Source organism: Anomaloglossus baeobatrachus, chromosome 1, assembly GCF_048569485.1.
Source record: "Anomaloglossus baeobatrachus isolate aAnoBae1 chromosome 1, aAnoBae1.hap1, whole genome shotgun sequence".
NCBI lineage: Eukaryota > Metazoa > Chordata > Amphibia > Anura > Aromobatidae > Anomaloglossus > Anomaloglossus baeobatrachus.
Genome location: NC_134353.1, coordinates 946,799,875 through 946,824,642, shown reverse-complemented (window position 1 = coordinate 946,824,642; position 24,768 = coordinate 946,799,875). Strand labels below are relative to the sequence as shown.

The 24,768-nt window shown below is 52.3% G+C and overlaps 1 protein-coding gene across 9 annotated transcripts in view; it reads left to right on the top strand.

Moving 5' to 3' along the window:
* The window catches only part of DDX4 (DEAD-box helicase 4), a 388,261-nt gene that overhangs the window by 300,495 nt on the left and 62,998 nt on the right, over positions 1-24,768 (top strand). For all 9 annotated transcript variants that reach the window (XM_075328899.1, XM_075328957.1, XM_075328939.1 and 6 more), the window contains 5 exons: positions 6,770-6,922; positions 7,072-7,226; positions 7,336-7,465; positions 10,137-10,303; positions 10,419-10,564. In XM_075328899.1, coding sequence (XP_075185014.1) covers positions 6,770-6,922; positions 7,072-7,226; positions 7,336-7,465; positions 10,137-10,303; positions 10,419-10,564 — 751 coding nt within the window. The remainder of the gene's footprint in view (positions 1-6,769; positions 6,923-7,071; positions 7,227-7,335; positions 7,466-10,136; positions 10,304-10,418; positions 10,565-24,768) is intronic.

Genomic DNA, 24,768 nt, shown 5'->3' with positions numbered 1-24,768 from the left:
CCACTTACACCTCCATGGCCATGTCCTGTGATATGGAAATGAGGTGGTGTGGGAACCATGGACACAGGATGACTCCCTGCCGTCACCCTGTAACAAGAGTTGTATCTCATTAGCAAGGCTATGGAAATAGCCAGACAGAACGACTCCAGTAAAAAATGGTTCATATCTCGCAAGCCATATTTCCGATAAATATGGCAACCATAAAAATGGTGTCTCCGCATGTGGACGATGCCGGCACACCCTTTTTATGGGAGCAGGACATTGGGAAATGCCCCAGGCGTGATATCAGCCAATGGGGAACTGACAGACAGGTCATGAGTCCCCTCGTTCTGTAGCTAAATTCATAACTGTCACAATGAGAGCATTGGCGTCCGCCTACGACGCTCCCAGGCAAAGTTATGGCCCATATTCCATGTTGGGATATTGTCCATAACTCAAGCCAGGGGTGGAGCAGTGCTCCCTGTGAGGTCACGAAGGTAGGAGGGGACCTGGACTTGCCCAGGTTGATAACCCTACTTCGGCCATTTTCCAGCGTTCTTTCGCTGGGGGCACGTGTAGGAAACATCTGTGGGAGTTCCTGGAAACCTGGTCTACAGCGCCCCCCTGTGGCCAGACGCACAAGGTAACTGATTGAACTGTGTATGCCTGTTTGTAAACCATGCTTTATCTGTAACTGTACTCTGACATATGTATATTCTGTAGATTCCCTATTGTATATATTGTAGTTTCTAGTGTGCTTTAGGCTGATTAAATTATATAATTAATCTTGGGCTGTTCTGTTATCTCGATCTTGAATCCCACGTCTGTGTGTTCGGCTAATAGTTACCGTAAATCGGTTGGTGGCAGCGAATTGTGCCAAGGATTATTGTGGGGAGGCCAGTGAGATTCGGGGAGATTTTCTATATTCCGCCCGCGGAGGTCGGGGGAATATATACCCTACTCTCACCGGGGACCCTTCAATAATCGGCATAAGTAGTATAGCGGCCTCCTTGCTTATCGTCGGGCAATTCCATAATTGGCCTGACTATAAGAGGGGCGCTAGAGAGCGCGTCACGTGCTCTGTCTGTCGGTCGGGAGGTATAAAGGAGGGGTGACCCCCACTTGTTACCCCCCGATTGTGACGTACTGGTAGCCAGCGCGGGGGATTTCTGAGTGACCCCCCCGGTGGTTTGTGACAAAGCCCCTCTCAATCTGGATGCCCCTGATGGTGACGCCATGGTTAATGACCTTATATCGGCGGTTAATAGACTGTTGGATATTTCTCCCCCAGCTCCTTCAGCAGAGGAGGCAGCTGCACAGCAGGAGAAGTTCCATTTCCTGTATCCCAAGCGTAAATTAAGTGCTTTTTTGGACCACTCTGACTTCAGAGAATCAATCCAGAAGCACGACGCTCATCCAGACAAGCGTTTCTCTAAACGTTCTAAGGATACCCGTTATCCTTTTCCCTCTGAAGTGGCCAAACGCTGGACCCAGTGTCCAAAGGTGGATCCCCCAATTTCCAAGCTTGCGGCTAGATCCATAGTCGCAGTAGAGGATGGCGCTTCACTTAAAGATGCCAACGACAGACAGATGGACCTTTGGTTGAAATCTGTCTATGAAGCGATCGGCGCGTCGTTTGCTCCAGCATTCGCGGCCGTGTGGGCACTCCAAGCTATTTCAGCTGGTCTGGCACAGGTGGATGCTATCATGCATCCAGCAGTACCGCAGGTGGCGTCCCTAACTTCGCAAATGTCTGCGTTTGCGACCTATGCTATCAATGCTGTCCTAGAATCTACGAGCCGTACCTCTATGGCGGCCGCCAATTCTGTGGTTTTGCGCAGAGCCTTATGGTTAAAGGACTGGAAAGCAGATGCTGGTTCCAAAAAATGCTTAACCAGCTTGCCATTATCTAGAGACAGACTGTTTGGTGAGCCATTGGCTGAAATCATAAAACAGTCCAAGGGTAAGGACTCTTCCTTGCCACAGCCCAGAGCAAGTAAACCTCAACAGAAAAAGTGGCAGTCGAGGTTTCGGTCCTTTCGAGGCTCGGGCAAGGCCCAATTCTTCTCGTCCAAAACGACCCAGAAAGGACAAGGGAGCTCAGATTCCTGGCGGGCTCACTCACGCCCCAGGAAAGCAAATGGAGGAACCGCTTCCAAGGCGGCTACCTCATGACTTTCGGCCTCCTCCCTCCGCATCCTCGGTCGGTGGCAGGCTCTCCCGCTTTTGCGACATTTGGCTGTCACAGGTCAAAGACCGGTGGGTAACAGACATTTTGTCTCGCGGGTACAGAATCGAGTTCAGTTCTCGGCCTCCACTTCGGTTCTTCAGAACCTCCCCGCACCCCAACCGAGCAGACGCCCTGCTGCAGGCGGTGGACTCTCTAAGAGCAGAAGGAGTCGTGATCCCTGTCCCCCCTCAGGAAAGGGGGCGAGGATTTTACTCCAATCTCTTTGTGGTTCCAAAAAAGGACGGCTCCTTCCGTCCTGTTCTGGACCTAAAACTGCTCAACAAGCATGTGAACGCCAGGCGGTTCCGGATGGAATCCCTCCGCTCAGTCATTGCCTCAATGTCCCAAGGAGATTTCCTAGCATCAATAGACATCAAAGATGCTTATCTCCACGTGCCGATTGCTACGGAGCACCAACGCTTTCTACGCTTCGTGATAGGAGACGACCATCTTCAGTTCGTGGCTCTGCCATTTGGTCTGGCGACAGCCCCTCGGGTGTTCACCAAGATCATGGCAGCAGTGGTAGCAGTCTTGCACTCTCACGGACACTCTGTGATCCCTTACTTGGACGATCTACTGGTCAAGGCACCCTCTCAGGAGGCATGCCAACTCAGCCTGAATTTTGCACTGGAGACTCTCCAGGCGTTCGGGTGGATCATCAACTTCCCAAAGTCAAATCTGTCACCGACCCAATCACTAACGTATCTTGGCATGGAGTTTCATACTCTCTCAGCGATAGTGAAGCTTCCACTGGACAAGCAGCGGTCTCTACAGACTGGGGTGCAGGCTCTCCTTCAAAGTCAGTCGCACTCCTTAAGACGCCTCATGCACTTCCTCGGGAAGATGGTGGCGGCAATAGAGGCGGTTCCGTTTGCGCAGTTTCATCTGCGTCCACTTCAATGGGACATTCTCCGCCAATGGGACGGGAAGTCAACATCCCTGGACAGGAAAGTCTCCCTTTCCCAGACTGCCAAGGACTCTCTGCAGTGGTGGCTCCTTTCCACCTCATTATCACAGGGAAGATCCTTCCTACCACCGTCCTGGGCGGTGGTCACGACAGACGCGAGTCTGTCAGGGTGGGGAGCAGTGTTTCTCCACCACAGGGCTCAGGGTACGTGGACTCAGCAGGAGTCCATCCTTCAGATCAATGTTCTGGAAATCAGAGCAGTGTTTCTTGCCCTACTAGCCTTCCAGCAGTGGCTGGAAGGGAAGCAGATCCGAATTCAATCGGACAACTCCACAGCGGTGGCATACATCAATCACCAAGGGGGGACACGCAGTCGGCAAGCCTTCCAGGAAGTCCGGCGCATTATGATGTGGGTGGAAGCCACGGCCTCCACCATATCCGCAGTTCACATCCCCGGTGTAGAAAACTGGGAAGCAGACTTCCTCAGTCGCCAGGGCATGGACGCAGGGGAATGGTCCCTTCACCCGGACGTGTTTCAGGAAATCTGTCGCCGATGGGGAAGGCCGGACGTCGACCTAATGGCGTCCCGGCACAACAACAAGGTCCCAACCTTCATGGCACGGTCTCGCGATCAAAGAGCTCTAGCAGCAGACGCCCTAGTGCAAGATTGGTCGCAGTTCCGGCTCCCTTATGTGTTTCCACCTCTGGCTCTCTTGCCCAGAGTGCTACGCAAGATCAGATCCGACTGCAGCCGCGTCATACTCGTCGCTCCAGACTGGCCGAGGAGGGCGTGGTATCCGGATCTGTGGCATCTCACGGTCGGCCAACCGTGGGCACTACCAGACCGACCAGACTTACTGTCCCAAGGGCCGTTTTTCCATCGGAATTCTGCGGCCCTGAACCTGACTGTGTGGCCATTGAGTCCTGGATCCTAGCATCTTCAGGCTTATCCCAAGGGGTCGTTGCCACCATGAGACAGGCTAGGAAGCCCACGTCTGCTAAGATCTACCACAGAACGTGGAGGATATTCTTATCCTGGTGCTCTGCTCAGGGAGTGTCTCCCTGGCCATTTGCATTACCTACCCTTCTTTCTTTCCTGCAATCTGGGTTAGAAAAAGGTTTGTCGCTCGGCTCCCTTAAAGGACAAGTCTCGGCGCTATCCGTCTTTTTTCAGAGGCGTTTGGCACGCCTTCCTAAGGTGCGCACGTTCCTGCAGGGGGTTTGCCATATCGTTCCCCCGTACAAGCGGCCGTTAGATCCATGGGATCTGAACAGGGTACTAGTTGCCCTCCAGAAGCCGCCCTTCGAGCCTCTGAGGGAGGTTTCACTCTCTAGACTATCACAGAAAGTGACTTTTCTAGTAGCGATCACATCTCTTCGGAGAGTGTCTGAGCTGGCAGCACTATCATCCAAGGCTCCCTTCCTGGTCTTCCACCAGGACAAGGTAGTGCTGCGCCCCATTCAGGAGTTTCTCCCGAAGGTGGTGTCCTCTTTTCATCTTAATCAGGATATCTCTTTGCCTTCGTTTTGTCCTCATGCAGTTCATCGGTATGAGAAGGATTTACATTTGTTAGATCTGGTGAGAGCACTCAGAATCTACATTTCCCGCACGGCGCCCTTGCGCCGTTCGGATGCACTCTTTGTCCTTGTCGCTGGTAAGCGCAAAGGGTCGCAGGCTTCTAAGGCCACCCTGGCTCGATGGATCAAAGAACCAATTCTTGAAGCCTACCGTTCTGCTGGGCTTCCGGTTCCATCAGGGCTGAAGGCCCATTCTACCAGAGCCGTGGGTGCATCCTGGGCATTACGACACCAGGCTACGGCTCAACAGGTGTGCCAGGCAGCTACCTGGTCGAGTCTGCGCACTTTCACCAAACATTATCAGGTGCATACCTATGCTTCGGCGGACGCCAGCCTAGGTAGAAGAGTCCTGCAGGCGGCAGTTGCCTCCCCGTAGGGGAGGGCTGTCTTGCAGCTCTAACATGAGGTATTTCTTTACCCACCCAGGGACAGCTTTTGGACGTCCCAATCGTCTGGGTCTCCCAATAGAGCGCCGAAGAAGAAGGGAATTTTGTTACTTACCGTAAATTCCTTTTCTTCTAGCTCTTATTGGGAGACCCAGCACCCGCCCTGTTGTCCTTCGGGATTTTTGGTTTGTTTGCGGGTACACATGTTGTTCATGTTGAACGGTTTTCAGTTCTCCGATGTTACTCGGAGAGAATTTGTTTAAACCAGTTATTGGCTTTCCTCCTTCTTGCTTTTGCACTAAAACTGGTGAGCCAGTGATCCCACTGGGGGTGTATAGCCAGAAGGGGAGGGGCCTTACACTTTTTAGTGTAATTGCTTTGTGTGGCCTCCGGAGGCAGTGCTATACACCCAATCGTCTGGGTCTCCCAATAAGAGCTAGAAGAAAAGGAATTTACGGTAAGTAACAAAATTCCCTTCTTTCAAACCTCTTTGGGAATGTCTTATGATCTCTTCGCTCTCGGAAGGCTTCGCTCTCGGAAGGCTTCGCTCTCGGAAGGCTTCGCTCTCGGAAGGCTTCGCTCTCGGAAGGCTTCGCTCTCGGAAGGTTTCGCTCTCGGAAGGCTTCGCTCTCGGAAGGCTTCGCTCTCGGAAGGCTTCGCTCTCGGAAGGCTTCGCTCTCGGAAGGCTTTCCTAGTAGTCATCACGTCCGTTAGATGAGTTTGAGGTACGCTCATGGCCAGTGCCTTCTTTTCTTCCTAAGGTGGTTTCAGCCTCACTTAATGAAGATATCGTTTTTCCTTGTCTTGTGTCCCCTGGAATGATCTCTTTTAAGTTGGATCTCGTTAGAGCCTTCTTAGTTTGGCCTGGACTTGAGTCTTGCAGGACCAACCACTTTAGACATATGCATTCTTTTACTATTCCCAAGGCGCTTGGAAAGGACTCAAACCTCAAAGACCACCATTAGCTCATTGGATTAGTTTGGCTCTTTCTGAAGCGTTCAGGACTAATCAACTGATCTTTTCCTGATGGTGACATGTTCGTAGAAAAGCAAATCACTGAATATATCATCTGACTGTTTTCAATATGGCAGCATGGCACCTTGACCCTTCTTAGTCTATCAGCCTCCTAGTAATACCAGCATGCACCCGTGGTTACCTGAATCCTGCAATGAAGGCTCCGATAAAGGGATTTTATGGTACCACTTGTGCTATAGAAAATAAGCCTTCATGCAGTGATGTCAACAAACATTTTAAGCTATGACTCTTCTAAAGGGTAGAAGGACATTAAGAGCTCTAAGGAGCTGATTTTAGAGTTGGGCGAATCCGTTCTCGAGTCCCAAGTGTAGCGTTTACATTTGCATTCTTTGGCTGTCGGACCAGAGCCCTGCGATCCTCCTGGCATCTCCGGCGTGTCCCGGCACAACGTCACTCAGCACTGCTCGCGTCACGCCGGGCCTACAGATCGTAAGAGGCACTGGGGTATCATGCCGGCAGTAGGAGGAGAACACAGATTAATGATGCGGCTGCTGGACCAGGGTCCGGAGAATTTGTACGCTCACCTCTGTTTGAGGGAAGAGCAGATTTGTAAGCGATGGTCCAGAGGAGCCGCTCTGTGTTCAGAGTTTTTGTGGCTTCAGCTTTGAGGTGCTATACATTTTATTAATTTTCTGTCCTCTTCGTTATTTTCAGTCATTTGAAGACGCCGATCTCAGCGAGACTTTAACCAAAAATGTTTATAGGGCGGGTTACGTGAAGCTGACGCCAATACAGAAGCACAGTATTCCTATAATAACAGCTGGTCGCGACCTAATGGCATGTGCTCAGACCGGATCTGGAAAAACCGTAAGTATACAACTGTTGGAAGCGGCAGACGAGCGATGTGTTGTGGGCCATTCTCTACGGCCGCTCTGCCGGGGCCAGATGAGCTCAATTTCTCAACGTCCGCAAATATGATTGACCTTTTCTTACAGACTATTTTTCCTTTATCACAGGCGGCTTTTCTGTTGCCCATTTTGGCTCATATGATGAAAAACGGAGTTGCATCGAGTCAATTTACACCAGTGCAGGAGCCTGAAGCGATAATTGTCGCACCCACCAGAGAGCTGATCAATCAGATTTACCTCGATGCACGAAAGTTTGCATACGGGTACGTCCAACGAGTAGTCGTTTAAATGCCATCAGGCCGAGGGCTTTCAATGCTGATGAGGAGGCGAAAAATGTAGAAGATAACACTGATTCTGTCCTCTTTAATTCAGAACGATCGTGCGTCCAGTGGTGATCTACGGAGGAACGCAGACGTCTCATTCCTTGCGGCAGATTTTTCAAGGGTGTAACGTTCTCTGTGCGACGCCTGGAAGGTTAATGGACGTGATCGAAAAAGAAAAGGTGGGTTTTCTGTTCCTTTTATTAATTTGAATTTCTCACTTGCACTTACCGTATTTTTCGTTTTATAAGACGCACCCCAAATTTAAAGGAAAAAAATAAAAGTATATGGGGTCCATTTTATAATCCGTCTTAGCAAGGGGGGGGTTCACAGGAGGCAGGGGCGGTGCTTGAGTACGACAATGCTGCGGGCGGTGCAGAGGGGGCCCAGATGCTCACTGCGGGCAGCGACGCCGCTCCTGTGCCGGGGGCCGCTCCTGTGCCGGGGCCATTCTAAAGATGTCGGCAGAGTGGACTTGAAATGGTGCCCAGAGTCGATGCGTGCGCAGATAAGAGCTTGCAACAAAAGCTCCAGCTCCACATGCGCAGAGTCCGGCTGCCATTATCTGAAGCAGTCACCGCCGACACCTTCAGAATGGCCTGTGCGTCGCCCACAGAGCCGCACAGCCCCGGCACACAGCATTGCCCCTGCCTTCTGTGACCCCTCCTTTTTTTTTTTTTTGGTGCAGTTTTGTTAAGTTCTGACTTTTGATTTCCCAGCAAAATTTGAGAATTCAGTTGCAGTTTTTTTCTCTGCAGTTTGTCAAAACCTCTTGACAAAAAAGCAGCAGCATGTTAATTCTTCTTGCATTGTCACCGATTGAAATTAATTATCACTGTTCAACCAAATATGTTGTAATATGATTTTATGTTCTAATAAAATTAAATGTTTTTTTAAAAAAAAAATAAAATTAATGAGGGGATGAAAAATGCAAGGAAAACCACAAGCTACCAAATTTGTGCGTTTTGCATGCGTTTTACTAGCGTTTTTGCCACACAAAAAAACAGGTCACCCACATTGTTCCAGGATAAATTCATTCTCTCCAAGCGCTTCATACAGGCGTGGCTTTCACACTGCTCACTCGGCCTCTCATTCTTCTTCTGGAACTGCTCATTAGGCTCATACATATTCACTGCTTCTCCCAACCACCAGTGTCTGGTTGCAGTCAGATCCAACCCCATGCTGAGTGACAGCTGTCTGACTGCAACCAATCAGACGCCGGTGAGCCGGTCTATAATCATACAGTATAATAAATTTAAAAAAAAAAGCATTTGTTTCCCCCAATTTTGATATCTAGTCAAGATAAAGCCCCACAACTGGGGGCTGGTATTCTCAGGCTGGGGATGCCACTGGTTATTAGGCTCTCCCCAGCCTAAAAATATCAGCCAGCAGCCACCCGGAATTGCTTCATCCATGAGATGTGACTGTCCCGGCACTTTACCCAGCTCTTCCCAATTTCCCTGGTGTGGTGGCAATCTGGGTAATATACAGGTAATGGCAGCCCATAGCTGCCACTGAGTCCTAGATTAATCATATCAGGCATTTGAGACCCCCATTACTAATCTGTAAGCGAAAGTAGATAAACGCAAACACCCCAAAAATACTTTATTTGAAATAAGACAAAAAAAACACCCCCTTTCACCACTTTATTAACCCCAATAACACCCCTTCAAGTCCGACGTAATCCACACGAGGCCCCACAACGCTTCCAGCACCACATCTGACGCTCACAGGGAGCGCCATTGAACATGAATACCTGCAGTGAGCTCCACGCAGCAACTGAAGTGAGCCGCGCTGTCAGCGGTGACGTTACTCAGATTAGCCGTGGCCACCCGTGACAGCAATTCACCCGAGTGACATGAACTGCGTGATGAGTAGTGCCGTCACTCAGGTGATTTTCGGTCACAGCATGTGACCGCAAATCAGGCCGCGACTGAAGTGAGCAGCAGGTGGAGGACTCACCTGAGTGACGTCACTGCTGATCGCATGGCTCACTTCAATCGCGGCCTGAGCCTCACAGGCTATAACGTCACTGCCGCGACACAAGCCGTACTGCGAGGTCCGCAGCTGTGACGTCAGGGGTTCACCCGAATTTATTCTGATCACTGTCTCCTGTGGCTCTCTGCACTCACAGCGGGCAGTCATGCTCTGACGCTCACTGTGACAGGACAGGGATGTGGAAGAGCTGAATCGCCGTGGGACCTCATGTGGATTACTTCAGATCTGCAAGGGTGTTTGGGGGGTTTGTAAAGTGGTGAAAAAGGGGGCTTTTTGTATTTTATTCCAAGTAAAGGATTTTTGGGTTGTTTACTTTCACTTACAGATTAGTGGTGGGGACGGGGTCTCATAGACGACTGGCATCCCTAATCTAGGACATAGTGGCAGCTGTGGGCTTCCATTAACTCCTCATTACCTCGATTGCCACCACACCAGGGCACCGGGAAGAGTTGGGTGCAGCCAAGGTACAGCAGACAGTTGAGGGTTGCTGCTGTTGCTCCTGCGCTGGATATGAAAAATGGGAGGGACCCCACATCATTTTTTTTACCCCTCCAAAAAATTTAAGAAAACCAGCTGACCAAGGTAGTTATCGCTCTTATCGAGCTATTCTTTTCTTTCTTATTCTATGTTCTTTCTTTCTATCCTAGCTATCAATTATCCTATCCTATATTTTTTTCTCCTTTAAAGAAAAATGCATTAGTGAAACCGTGGTAAAAACGCACCATCATTACAAGTAGGGTGTTTATTTACATTTCCAGGCTCTCCATGATAAGGTGCAGCTTGTGTGCAGAAAAAAAACTACACATATAGCCTAAACCCCCCCCACCCGCAGCTGATTCTCATGTTTCTTTACAGATCGGTTTAAGCAAAGTGAAATTCCTCGTTCTTGATGAAGCCGATAGGATGCTGGACATGGGCTTCAAAGAGGTTGTGTATAAGTTGATGCATAGTCCAGGAATGCCGAGCAAAGAAGAAAGGCAAACGCTGATGTTCAGTGCTACGTTCCCCACAGCCATCCAGCAGTAAGAACGGCCGCACCGCTGCTCCACTCTCCACCAGAAGTCACTGTAGCCTATAGCGCTGCAGGCGTTTTAACAATCCTGATTTTTTTTTTTTTTTTTTTTTTTCCCCCCTCAGGCTTTCTAGGGAAATTTTAAAGCCGGATTACTTGTTTGTGGTGGTCGGACTAGTGGGTGGCGCCTGCAGTGACGTCGAACAGCAGATAATTGAGGTGGACGAGTTTGGAAAGCGGGATAAATTACTGGAGATCCTGCAAAACATCGGTAGGAGTTGCTTTGGAAACACTGCTATTGGCAAACACAAGGCTCTGATATGACCCATAGTGCAGATGTCAAACACTGAACGAGCCGGATCCTACTCTCCCAACATTGTCGAAGGGAAGGGGAGAGAGTCAGGAGGCGTCTTTCCTTCCTGCCTTGTACACAGACGAGGCGCCTTCCCCTTCCTCCCTTGTACACAGGCGAGGGGCGCCTTCCCTTCCTCCCTTGTACACAGGCGAGGGGCGCCTTCCCTTCCTCCCTTGTACACAGGCGAGGGGCGCCTTCCCTTCCTCCCTTGTACACAGGCGAGGGGCCCCTTCCCTTCCTCCCTTGCACACAGGCGAGGGGCGCCTTCCCTTCCTCCCTTGCACACAGGCGAGGGGCGCATTCCCTTCCTCCCTTGCACACAGGCGAGGGGCGCCTTCCCTTCCTCCCTTGCACACAGGCGAGGGGCGCCTTCCCTTCCTCCCTTGCACACAGGCGAGGGGCGCCTTCCCTTCCTCCCTTGCACACAGGCGAGGGGCGCCTTCCCTTCCTCCCTTGCACACAGGCGAGGGGCGCCTTCCCTTCCTCCCTTGCACACAGGCGAGGGGCGCCTTCCCTTCCTCCCTTGCACACAGGCGAGGGGCGCCTTCCCTTCCTCCCTTGCACACAGGCGAGGGGCGCCTTCCCTTCCTCCCTTGCACACAGGCGAGGGGCGCCTTCCCTTCCTCCCTTGCACACAGGCGAGGGGCGCCTTCCCTTCCTCCCTTGTACACAGGCGAGGGGCGCGCCTTCCTTTCCTCCCTTGTACACGGTCTATCTGCTGATCCCACTGATATTGATGGGTTTGGCAATGTTATTCTGTGTGGGGGGCTTTGACTCAAAACAGATGGTCTGCCCCTCGCTAAAGTGATGTCGAGGTCAACTGCATGAGAGCTCTCTGTATAGCTCAGTTTTGAGGCTAACTTTTACATTCTTCATGAGATGCTGTGCAATGTTAATTCCTCCTAAACCTGTATAATTGACCGGTTTTCATCACTGCCCTTAAGTGGCCCAAAAAAGTACAAACACAGCTCTGCCAAAAATTAAGGGACCACTTCCAAATTGTCAGTTTTTCTGATTTTCTTTGTCGCTCCATTGGGAGACCCAGACAATTGGGTGTATAGCTTCTGCCTCCGGAGGCCACACAAAGTATTACACTTAAAAGTGTAAAGCCCCTCCCCTTCTGCCTATACACCCCCCCGTGCATCACGGGCTCCTCAGTTTTTATGCTTTGTGCGAAGGAGGCACACATGCAGACCGCCTAAGCGGGCTCGCTGGGAGCTTCCCTCGACTTCATCACACTGCTCAGGGTCTCAGCAGGAGGATTCTCTAGAGGATGAAGCGGAGGTGGCAGATCAGGATTCTGATCCTGAAGCCGCTCTCAACCTAGATACACCAGAAGGAGACGCCATAGTGAATGAAACCGTGGGCACTACCAGACCGACCAGACTTGCTGTCTCAAGGGCCGTTTTTCCATCTGAATTCTGCGGCCCTCAACCTGACTGTGTGGCCATTGAGTCCTGGATCCTAGCGTCTTCAGGGTTATCTCAAGAGGTCATTGCCACTATGAGACAGGCCAGGAAACCAACGTCCGCCAAGATCTACCACAGGACGTGGAGGATCTTCTTATCCTGGTGCTCTGATCAGGGTTTTACTCCCTGGCCATTTGCCTTGCCCACTTTTCTTTCCTTCCTTCAATCCGGATTGGAAAAGGGTTTGTCGCTCGGCTCCCTTAAGGGACAAGTCTCAGTGCTCTCTGTGTTTTTTCAGAAGCGCCTAGCCAGACTTCCAAAGGTACGCAAGTTCCTGCAGGGGGTTTGTCACATAGTCCCTCCTTACAAGCGTCCGTTAGAACCCTGGGATCTGAACAGGGTGCTGATGGCTCTTGAGAAACCACCCTTCGAGCCAATGAAGGATATTTCTCTTTCACGCCTTTCGCAGAAGGTGGCCTTCCTGGTGGCAGTCACATCACTTCGGAGAGTGTCTGAGCAAGCAGCGCTGTCATGCAAAGCTCCTTTCCTGGTGTTTCACCAGGACAAGGTGGTTCTGCGTCCGGTTCCGGAATTTCTTCAGCGCTCTATTGGGAGACCCAGACGATTGGGACGATTGGGGTATAGCTACTGCCTCCGGAGGCCACACAAAGCACTACACTAAAAAGTGCAAGGCCCCTCCCCTTCTGGCTATACCCCCCCGTGGTATCACGGGTTCTCCAGTTTTCAAGCTTTGTGCGAAGGAGGTCAGACATCCATGCATAGCTCCACAGATTTTAGTCAGCAGTAGCTGCTGACTATTTCGGATGGAAGAAAAGAGGGCCCATATAGGGCCCCCAGCATGCTCCCTTCTCACCCGTGGATGGTGTTGTAAGGTTGAGGTACCTATTGCTGGTACGGAGGCTGGAGCCCACATGCTGCTTTCCTTCCACATCCCCCTGGGGGGCTCTGAGGAAGTGGGATCCTGCCGGCCTCAAAGCTCTGACGCCGGGCTCCATCCACAGACCCATTTGAACCTGCTGGATACGGAGCTGGAGTACCGTTCAGGGACATGGCCCTGCACCATTACAGGTACTCTGTGTCCCCGTACACACAGGCACAGCACACTCCAGACTTGCTGGGTGTGCTAGTGCGCCGGGGACAGTAAAGGGTTACAGTCACTGCAGCTTTGCTGAGTGACTTTGTGTATTGGGAACTACCGCGCCGGACGCTCCGGGAGCGGCGGCGCGGCTGGGACTTGTAGTTCGCCGGGGACTGGGCGCCGACCGCGCTTTTACGGCGGCGGCGCTTATAAATCCAGTCCCCGGCTTCTGCGGCCTAGTGCCGCTTCGTTCCCGCCCCCACCCTGTCAATCAGGGTAGGGGACAGACGCTGAGCAATCAGCAGCGCCGAGGGCTGGAGCCTTATTTACATGCTCCAGCCCTCTCACTGCACACTGTCGGACGCCGGATTCCCGCTCTGACTTGGGGCACGCCCACGGCCCGCCCCTCCTCACACGAGCTGGGGAAGACGCCGGCAGCCATTACTGCAGTCCGAGCTCGGACTTTCGGCAACCAGGCAGGACGGTGGCGACCATACACCCGCTTATAGGCGGGCGGTAAGCGGCACACATAGTGCTGACCCCAATATATACTGCAGTGTGTACATGTGTATTTTAACTGCATAGGTCGCTATATGCCCGCTTGGAGAGCGACACATCAGCAGCAGGAAAGCAGGTGTGCTAAGGCACAGGCTTTCTATGCTGCTTGTATTGCACGTACTGAAGTGTTCATTTGTGTTTATGCTTGTAAGCTATACACTGCACTGTACAGTCGCTAGTCTTAGCTATATTCTCCTGGAATGGCTAGACTACAGCAGCAGAAAACCAAGGGTGCTGGGGCACAGGTTTTTTTTTTTTTTTCTATGCTGCTTGTTTTGCATGGGCTGCAGTGTGCATTTGTACTTGTGCTTGTATGCTATGCATCGCACTGTATGGTCACTCTTCTGGGCTATATTCCCCTAGATGACTAGTCTACAGCAGCAGAAGAGCAGAGGTGCCAGGGCACAGGCTTCTATGCTGCTTGTATTGCTTGTGCTGCAGTGTTCATTTGTACTTTATGCTTGTATGCTATACATTGCACTGTACGGTCACCACTCTTGGCTATATACTTCTAGATGGCTAGTTGGCAGCGGCAAAAAAGCAACACAGATTTTCAGTGCTATTTTAACTACATGGGATGCTGTTCATGACACCGTCCCATTGTGTGCATGCTCCCCTGTAGCACTTCGTCTGCCGGGGTCTCTAGCACTTCGTCTGCCGGGGTCTCTACTAGTCGTGGCCAAAGAAACCACCTGTCATCCCTGTCCAAGGACAGGGACGGAGTTGCAGTTTCGACAGATATATTGTCATAAGATAGAGACTTGCAGTCCAGACAAGCCATGGGCAATCTTCCTGACCAACCTCATTTGGAACGGGGGGGTCCCAGGAGGACTCTCTGTATGATAAGGCAGCTCTCCAGGACTTTGATCCTGACATCGATATCAATCCGGATACACCGGATGGTAACGCCATACGGAATGATCCTATAGCGTCCATCAATGGAAGGTTGGATCTTTCTCCCTCAGCTCCCCCAGTGGAGGAGTCAGCTTCACAGCAGGAGAAGTCCCTTTTCAGTATCTCAAACGGATATTGAGTATTTTTCTGGCCACGCTGACTTCAGAGAAGCAGTCCAGAAACACCACGCTTACCAGATAAGCGTCTTCTCAAAACGTTTTTAAGATACACGTTATCCCTTTTCCCCTGACGTGGTCAAGCGCTGGACCCAGGGTCCAAAGGTGGATTCTCCAATCTCCAGGCTTGCGTCTAGAGCCATAGTTGCACTGGAGATGGGGCTTCACTTAAAGATGCCATTCACAGACAGATGGACTCTGGTTGAAATCTGTCTAGGAGGCTATCGGCGTGTCGGTTGCTCCGGCATTCACAGCCGTATAGGCAACCTAACCTTTTCAGCTGTTCTTGCGCAGCTGGCCTTGAGCACATGTACATCTGTACCGCAGAGGCGTCCGTAACTCCGCAATGTCTGCACTGCGACTTACCCTATTAATGCTGTCCTAAAAGTACAGTCGAGGTTTCGGTCCTTCCCAAGCTCGGGCAGGTCCCAATTGTCCTCGTGCAAAAGGGCTACAAAACCTCAGACGGGCTCAGATTCCGGCCGGGCTCAATCACGCCCAAGGAAGGCAGCCGGAGGAACCGCTACCAAGGCGGTCTCCTCATGACTCTCAGCTCTCTCTCTCTCTCCGCATCCGCGGTTGATGGCAGACTCCCCCGCCTTTGGCGACATTTAGCTGCCACAGGTCACAGACCGGTGGGTGACGGACATTGTGCTCACGTGCACAGGACAGTGTTCTGTTCTCGTCCTCCGACTCCATTCTTCAGAACGGCCCCACCTCCCCACCGAGCAGATGCCCTGCTGCAGGCGGTGGACGCTCTAAGAGCAGAAGGAGTGGTGATCCCTGTCCCCCCTCAGGAACGAGGGCGAGGGTTTGTACTCCAATCTCTTTGTGGCTCCAAAAAAAGGACGGCTCCTTCCGTCCTGTTCTGGACCTAAAACTGCTCAATAAGCATGCGAACGCCAGGCGGTTCCGGATGGAATCCCTCCGATCCGTCATTACCTCAATGTCTCGAGGAGACTTCCTTGCCTCAACAGACATCAAAGATGCCTATCTCCACGTGCCAATTGCTACGGAGCACCAACGTTTTCTACGTTTTGTGATAGGAGACGACCATCTTCAGTTCGTAGCTCTGCCATTCGGTCTGGCGACAGCCCCACGGGTGTTCACCAAGGTCATGGCAGCAGTGGTAGCAGTCTTGCACTCTCAGGGACACCCGGTGATCCCTTACTTGGACGATCTACTCGTCAAAGCACCCTCCCTCGAGGCATGACAACGCAGCCTGAATGTTACGCTGGAGACTCTCCAGACTTTCGGGTGGATCATCAATTTGGCAAGGTCAAATCGGTCACCGACTCAATCACTAACGTATCTCGGCATGGAGTTCACACTCTATCAGCGATAGTGAAGCTTCCGCTGAACAAGCAGCGTTCACTGCAAACAGAGGTGCAGTCTCTCCTTCAAGGCCAGTCGCACCTCTTAAGGCGCCTCATGCACTTCCTAGGGAAGATGGTGGCAGCCATGGAGGCAGTTCCCTTTGCGCAGTTTCATCTGCGCCAACTGCAAGGGGACATTCTCCGCCAATGGGACGGGCAGTCAACCTCCCTGGACAGGAAAGTCTCCCTTTCCCAGACGGCCAAGGACTCTCTGCAATGGTGGCTTATTCCCACCTCATTGTCACAGTGAAGATCCTTCCTACCCCCATCCTGGGCAGTGGTCACGACAGATACGAGTCTGTCAGGGTGGGGAGCAGTTTGTCTCCGCCACAGGGCTCAGGGGACGTGGACTCAGCAGGAGTCCACCCTTCAGATCAATGTTCTGGAAATCGGGGCAGGGTATCTTACCCTACTAGCTTTCCAGCAGTGGCTAGAAAGAGAGCAGATCCGAATCCAGTCGGACAACTCCACAGCGGTGGCATACATCAACCACCAAGGAGGGACGCGCAGTCGGCAAGCCTTCCAGGAAGTCCGGCGAATCCTCATGTGGGTGGAGGACACAGCATCCACCATATCCGCAGTTCACATCCCGGGCGTAGAAAACTGGGAAGCAGACTTCCTCAGTCGCCAGGGTATGGACGCAGGGGAATGGTCCCTTCACCCGGACGTGTTTCAGGAAATCTGTCGCCGCTGGGGGGTGCCGGACGTCGACCTAATGGCGTCTCGCCACAACAACAAGGTCCCGGCATTTATGGCACGATCGCGCGATCACAGAGCTCTGGCGGCAGACGCCTTAGTGCAAGATTGGTCGCAGTTCCGGCTCACATATGTGTTTCCACCTCTGGCACTCTTGCCCAGAGTACTGCGCAAAAAATCAGATCCGATTGCAGCCGCGTCATACTCGTCGCCCCAGACTGGCCGAGGAGATCGTGGTACCCGGATCTGTGGCATCTCACGGTCGGCCGACCGTGGTCACTACCAGGCTGGCCAGACTTACTGTCCCAAGGGCCGTTTTTCCATCGGAATTCTGCGGCCCTGAACCTGACTGTGTGGCCATTGAGTCCTGGATCCTAGCGTCTTCAGGATTATCCCAAGGGGTCGTTGCCACCATGAAACAGGCTAGGAAGTCCACCTCTGCTAAGATCTACCACAGAACGTGGAAGATTTTCTTAACCTGGTGCTCGGCTCAGGGAGTGTCTCCCTGGCCATTTGCATTGCCTACTTTTCTTTCCTTCCTGCAATCGGGGTTAGAAAAGGGCTTGTCGCTCGGCTCCCTTAAGGGGGAAGTCTCGGCACTATCCGTGTTTTTTTCAGAAGCGTCTAGCACGTCTTTCTAAGGTGCGCACGTTCCTACAGGGGGTCTGTCATATCGTACCCCCGTACAAGCGGCCGTTAGATCCATGGGATCTCAACAGGGTATTAGTTGCTCTCCAGAAGCCGCCTTTCGAGCCTCTGAAGGAAGTTTCCTTTCTCGCCTGTCGCAGAAGGTGGCGTTTCTCGTTGCGATCACATCGCTTCGGCGAGTGTCTGAGCTGGCAGCTCTGTCATCCAAGGCTCCCTTCCTGGTGTTCCACCAGGACAAGGTAGTGCTGCGCCCCATTCCGGAGTTTCTCCCTAAGGTCGTATCCTCATTTCATCTTAATCAGGATATATCCTTGCCTTCCTTTTGTCCTCATCCGGTTCACCGGTATGAAAAGGACTTACGTTTGTTAGATCTGGTGAGAGCACTCAGACTCTACATTTCCCGCACGGCGCCCATGCGCCGTTCCGATGCACTTTTTGTCCTTGTCGCTGGTCCGCGCAAGGGGTTGCAGGCTTCTAAAGCCACCCTGGCTCGATGGATCAAAGAACCAATTCTAGAGGCCTACCGTTCTGCGGGGCTTCCGGTTCCTTCAGGGCTAAAAGCCCACTCAACCAGAGCCGTGGGTGCGTCCTGGGCATTACGACACCAGGCTTCGGCTCAATAAGTGTACCAGGCAGCTACCTGGTCCAGTCTGCACACTTTCACCAAGCATTATCAGGTGCATACCTATGCTTCGGCGGATGCCAGCTTAGGTAGAAGAGTCCTGCAGGCGGCAGTGACACCCCCGTAGGGGAGGGCTGTTTTGCAGCCCTAACATGAGGTATTTCTTTACCCACCCAGGGACAGCTTTTGGACGTCCCAATCGTCTGGGTCTCCCAATAGAGCGCTGAAGAAGGGAATTTTGTTACTTACTGTAAATTCCTTTTCTTCTAGCTCTTATTGGGAGACCCAGCACCCGCCCTGTTGTCCTTCGGGATGTTTTTGTTGTTTGCGGGTACACATGTTGTTCATGTTGAACGGTTTTTCAGTTCTCCGATGTTACTCGGAGTTAATTTGTTTAAACCAGTTATTGGCTTCCTCCTTCTTGCTTTGGCACTAAAACTGGAGAACCCGTGATACCACGGGGGGGTATAGCCAGAAGGGGAGGGGCCTTGCACTTTTTAGTGTAGTGCTTTGTGTGGCCTCCGGAGGCAGTAGCTATACCCCAATCGTCCCAATCGTCTGGGTCTCCCAATAAGAGCTAGAAGAAAAGGAATTTACGGTAAGTAACAAAATTCCCTTCTTCTCCCTAAGGTGGTATCCCCCTTTCATCTCAATCAGGATATCTCCTTACCTTCTTTTTGTCCACATCCAGTTCACCAATGTGAAAAGGATTTGCACTTGTTGGATCTGGTGAGAGCACTCAGACTCTACATTTCTCGTACGGCGCCCCTGCGCCGCTCGGATGCACTCTTTGTCCTTGTCGCTGGCCAGCGTAAAGGGTCACAGGCTTCCAAATCAACCCTGGCTCGGTGGATCAAGGAACCAATTCTCGAAGCCTACCGTTCTTCTGGGCTTCCGGTTCCCTCAGGGCTGAAGGCCCATTCTACCAGAGCCGTGGGTGCGTCCTGGGCTTTGCGGCACCAGGCTACGGCTCAGCAGGTGTGTCAGGCGGCTACCTGGTCGAGCCTGCACACTTTCACGAAACACTATCAGGTGCATACCTATGCCTCGGCAGATGCCAGCCTAGGTAGACGAGTCCTTCAGGCGGTGGTTGCCCACCTGTAGGAAGGGGCCGTTTTACGGCTCTATTACGAGGTATTATTTTACCCACCCAGGGACTGCTTTTGGACGTCCCAATTGTCTGGGTCTCCCAATGGAGCGACAAAGAAGGGAATTTTGTTTACTTACCATAAATTCCTTTTCTTCTAGCTCCAATTGGGAGACCTAGCACCCGCCCCTTTCCCCTTCGGGCTGTTGTTCTTTGTGTACACATGTTGTTCATGTTGAATGGTTTTCAGTTTTCCGAACTTCCTTCGGAGTGAATTTACTTTAGACCCATTTATAAGTTTCCTCCTTCCTGCTTTTGCACCAAAACTGAGGAGCCCGTGATGCACGGGGGGGTGTATAGGCAGAAGGGGAGGGGCTTTACACTTTTAAGTGTAATACTTTGTGTGGCCTCCGGAGGCAGAAGCTATACACCCAATTGTCTGGGTCTCCCAATTGGAGCTAGAAGAAAAGGAATTTACGGTAAGTAAACAAAATTCCCTTCTTTCTCTTTATATTTTTGAGTGAAATGTAATTGTTCTTTTATTTTATAAACTGACAACGGTTCCGAATTTCCAAGCAATACATTTTGTATTTCTTCAGCGCTCTATTGGGAGACCCAGACGATTGGGGTATAGCTACTGCCCTCTGGAGGCCACACAAAGCACTACATTAAAAGTGCAAGGCCCCTCCCCCTCTGGCTATACCCCCCCCGTGGTATCACGGGTTCTCCAGTTTTAGCTTTGTGTGCGAAGGAGGTCAGACATTCCATGCATAGCTCCACAGATTTTAGTCAGCAGTAGCTGCTGACTATTTCGGATGGAAGAAAAGAGGACACATATAGTGTCCCCAGCATGCTCCCTTCTCACCCCTGGATGGTGTTGTAAGGTTGAGGTACCTATTGCTGGTACAGGGCTGGAGCCTGACATGCTGTTTTCCTTCCACATCCCCTGGTAGGGCTCTGTGGAAGTGGGATCCTGCCGGCCTCTCAGCTCTGACGCCGGGCTCCATCCACAGACCCATTAGAACCTGATGGAGACGGAGCAGGAGTACGATCAGGGACAGGCCCTGCATCATACAGGTACTCTGTGTCCCCGGCAGGCACAGACACACTCCGGGCTGGCTGGGTGTTGTAGTGCGCCGGGGACCGCAACGTTGGAGCTAGTGTCCCTACAGATTACTGGGGGATTGTTTGTGTATGGGAACGCAGCGCCGACCCTCTCTGGACCGGGCGGCGCTGCTGTGACTTGTGGTGCGCCGGGGATCCGCCGTCCGCGCTTTTACGGCGGCGGCGGTTATAAATTGAGTCCCCGGCTTTTTGGGCCTAGGACGCCGGCAGCTCCGATTCGTTCCCGCCCCCACCCTGTCATTCAGGGTAGGGGAGAGACGCTGTTCGCTAGCAGCGACGAGGGCTGGAGCCTGATTTACATGCTCCAGCCCTCACACTAGGCACAGAGGGAAGCAGGCTTCCCGCTCTTAGCCAGGAACGCCCAGGGCCCGCCCCCCTTCTCTCTCAGGACGCCGGCAGCCATTACATGCAGTCTGGCTGGAGGAAGGACGCAAGGCTCTGGGAGACCTGGACTAGGGGCTATCTGGCGACCACACACCCGCTTTTTAAGCGGGCGGTAAGCGATTTTTCTGTGCTGGTCCCTCTAGTGCCTCACGGTGTATTGGTGTACTGTGTAGGATATAGAGATATTGTATTTCTTGCACTGTAAGGTCGCTTCTGGCTGCATCTCCCAGATCACTCTGTGGAAGCAACAACATGCCATCCTCAAAACGCAAGGCTGCCAAGGCTAGGGCTGTGTATACTGCGTGTGCTGCATGTGGGGCTAATCTACCAGCAGGCTCCGATGACCCCCATTGTGTGCAATGCTCCGACCCGGTGCTGCTTCGCCAGCCGGAGTCAGGAGGGAGAGTGACCCAGGCTGAGACGCCTGTAAGTCCTGCCCCGGTGACAGGGACAGACTTTGCAGTTTTTGCTGATAATATGTCTGTCTCTATGGCAAAAATACTTGAAACCTTGCAATCTATGCATGGGGCTCAGTCTTTGGGCACGGCGAGGCCTCTGTCCTCAGGTCCCCCTCACTTGGAATTAATCCAGCCCACAGGGGAGTCCCCGGCTTCACAGGCCGAGGATTATGAGTCAGATGATAGCCCCAGCCACCCTAAGCGAGCTCGCTGGGAAAGACCCTCGACGTCATCACACTGCTCAGGGTCTCAGCGCAATCAGTCTCCCTGTGATGTGTCTGATGAGAGTGATCAGGAGTCTTATCCTGGAACCCCTCTCAACCTGGATACCCCTGATGGGGATGCCATGGTAAACGACCTTATCTCAGCCATCAATAGGCTGTTGGATATTTCTCCCCCAGCCCCTTCAGCAGAAGAGGCGGCTGCGGAGCAGGAGAAGTTTCGTTTCCTTTATCCCAAGCGTAAATTGAGTGCTTTGTTGGATCACGCTGACTTCAGAGAATCAATCCAGAAGCACGACGCTCACCCAGAAAGGCGTTTCTCTAAACGATCTAAAGATACGCGTTTCCCTTTCCCCCCTGAGGTGGTCAAGCGCTGGACACAGTGTCCAAAGGTAGACCCCCCGATTTCCAAACTCGCAGCTAGGTCCATAGTTGCAGTGGAGGATGGCGCTTCACTTAAAGATGCCAATGACAGACAGATGGACCTTTGGTTAAAATCTGTCTATGAAGCTATCGGCGCGTCGTTTGCTCCGGCATTCGCAGCCGTATGGGCACTCCAGGCTATTTCAGCTGGCTTAGCAAAAGTGGATGCTATCATACATCCAGCAGTGCCGCAAGTGGCGCACCTTACCACGCAGATGTCGGCGTTTGCGTCTTACGCTATCAATGCGGTCCTAGAATCTACCAGTCGCACCTCAATGGCGTCCGCCAATTCAGTAGTTTTGCGCAGAGCCTTGTGGTTAAAGGACTGGAAAGCAGATGCTGGTTCCAAAAAATGTTTAACCAGTTTGCCTTTATCTAGAGATAGACTGTTTGGCGAGCCATTGGCTGATATCATTAAGCAGTCTAAGGGTAAAGACTCCTCTTTACCACAACCCAGAACAACCAAACCTCAGCAGAAAAAGTGGCAGCAGAGGTTTCAGTCCTTTCGAGGTTCGGGCAAGACAACATTTACCTCGTCCAAAGGGACTCAGAGGACGCAAAGAAACTCAGATTCGTGGCGGGCTCACACGCGCCCCAAGAAAGCAAATGGAGGTACCGCTTCCAAAGCGGCTACCTCATGACTTCCAGCCCCCTCCCTCCGCATCGCCGGTCGGGGGCAGGCTCTCCCGCTTTTCCGGCATTTGGATGTCACAGGTCAAAGACCGGTGGGTGACGGACATTTTGTCTCGCGGGTACAGAATCGAGTTCAATTCTCGTCCTCCAGCTCGGTTCTTCAGAACCTCCCCACATCCAGACCGAGCAGATGCTCTGCTGCAGGCGGTGGGCTCCCTAAGAGCGGAAGGAGTGGTGATCCCAGTCCCTCCTCAGGAACAAGGGCAAGGGTTTTACTCCAATCTCTTTGTGGTTCCAAAAAAGGACGGCTCGTTCCGTCCTGTTCTGGACCTAAAACGGCTCAACAAACATGTGCACGCCAGGAAGTTCCGGATGGAAACCCTGCGTTCTGTCATTGCCTCAATGTCCAGAGGAGACTTCCTTGCCTCAATAGACATCAAAGATGCTTATCTCCACGTGCCAATTGCTACAGAACATCAACGTTTTCTACGTTTTGTGATAGGAGACGACCATTTTCAGTTCGTAGCTCTGCCATTTGGTCTGGCAACAGCCCCACGGGTCTTCACCAAGGTCATGGCGGCGGTGGTAGCAGTCTTGCACTCTCAGGGACACTCGGTGATCCCTTACCTAGACGATTTATTGGTCAAAGCTCCCTCTCAAGAGGCATGTCAGCACAGCCTGAATGCTACGCTGGAGACCCTACAGTCTTTCGGATGGATCATCAACTTTCCAAAGTCGATCCTATCACCGACTCAATCACTAACGTATCTTGGCATGGAGTTTCATACTCTAGCAGCGATAGTGAAGCTTCCGCTAAACAAGCAGCGGTCACTACAGACAGGGGTGCAATCTCTTCTGCAGGGCCAGTTGCATCCCTTGCGGCGCCTCATGCATTTCCTAGGGAAGATGGTGGCAGCCATGGAAGCAGTTCCCTTTGCGCAGTTTCATCTGCGCCCACTTCAATGGGACATTCTCCGCCAATGGGACGGGAAGTCAACGTCCCTGGACAGGAAAGTCTCGCTTTCCCAGACGGCCAAGGACTCCCTACAATGGTGGCTCCTTCCCACCTCATTGTCTCAGGGAAGATCCTTCCTGCCCCCATCCTGGGCAGTAGTCACGACAGATGCGAGTCTGTCAGGGTGGGGAGCAGTATTTCTCCACCACAGGGCTCAGGGGACGTGGACTCCGCAGGAGTCCACCCTTCAGATCAATGTTCTGGAGATCAGAGCAGTGTATCTTGCTCTACTGGCCTTCCAACAGTGGCTGGAAGGAAAGCAGATCCGAATCCAATCGGACAACTCCACAGCGGTGGCATACATCAACCACCAAGGAGGGACGCGCAGTCGGCAAGCCTTCCAAGAAGTCCGGCGCATTCTAATGTGGGTGGAGGACAGAGCATCCACCATATCCGCGGTTCACATCCCAGGCGTAGAAAACTGGGAAGCAGACTTCCTCAGTCGCCAGGGCATGGACGCAGGGGAATGGTCCCTTCACCCGGACGTGTTTCAGGAAATCTGTCGCCGCTGGGGAGTGCCGGACGTCGACCTAATGGCATCCCGGCACAACAACAAGGTCCCGGCATTCATGGCGAGGTCGCGCGATCAAAGAGCTCTGGCGGCAGACGCCTTGGTTCAAGATTGGTCGCAGTTTCAGCTCCCATACGTGTTTCCGCCTCTGGCGCTCTTGCCCAGAGTGCTACGCAAGATCAGATCCGAGTGCAGCCGCATCATACTCGTCGCTCCCGACTGGCCGAGGAGGTCGTGGTATCCGGATCTGTGGCATCTCACGATCGGTCGACCGTGGTCACTGCCAGACCGACCAGACTTACTGTCCCAAGGGCCGTTTTTCCATCAGAATTCTGCGGCCCTGAACCTGACTGTGTGGCCATTGAGTCCTGGATCCTAGCATCTGCAGGATTATCTCAAGGAGTCGTTGCCACAATGAGACAAGCTAGAAAGTCGAATTCGGCTAAGATCTACCACAGAACGTGGAAGATTTTCTTATCCTGGTGCTCTGCTCAGGGAGTGTCTCCCTGGCCATTTGCATTGCCCAAGTTTCTTTCCTTCCTGCAATCGGGGTTAGAAAAGGGCTTGTCGCTCAGCTCCCTTAAAGGGCAAGTTTCGGCACTATCCGTGTTTTTTCAGAAGCGTCTAGCACGTCTTTCTAAGGTGCGCACGTTCCTGCAGGGGGTCTGTCATATTGTGCCCCCGTACAAGCGGCCGTTAGATCCATGGGATCTGAACAGGGTACTAGTTGCTCTCCAGAAGCCGCCCTTCGAGCCTCTGAAGGAAGTTTCCTTTTCTCGGCTGTC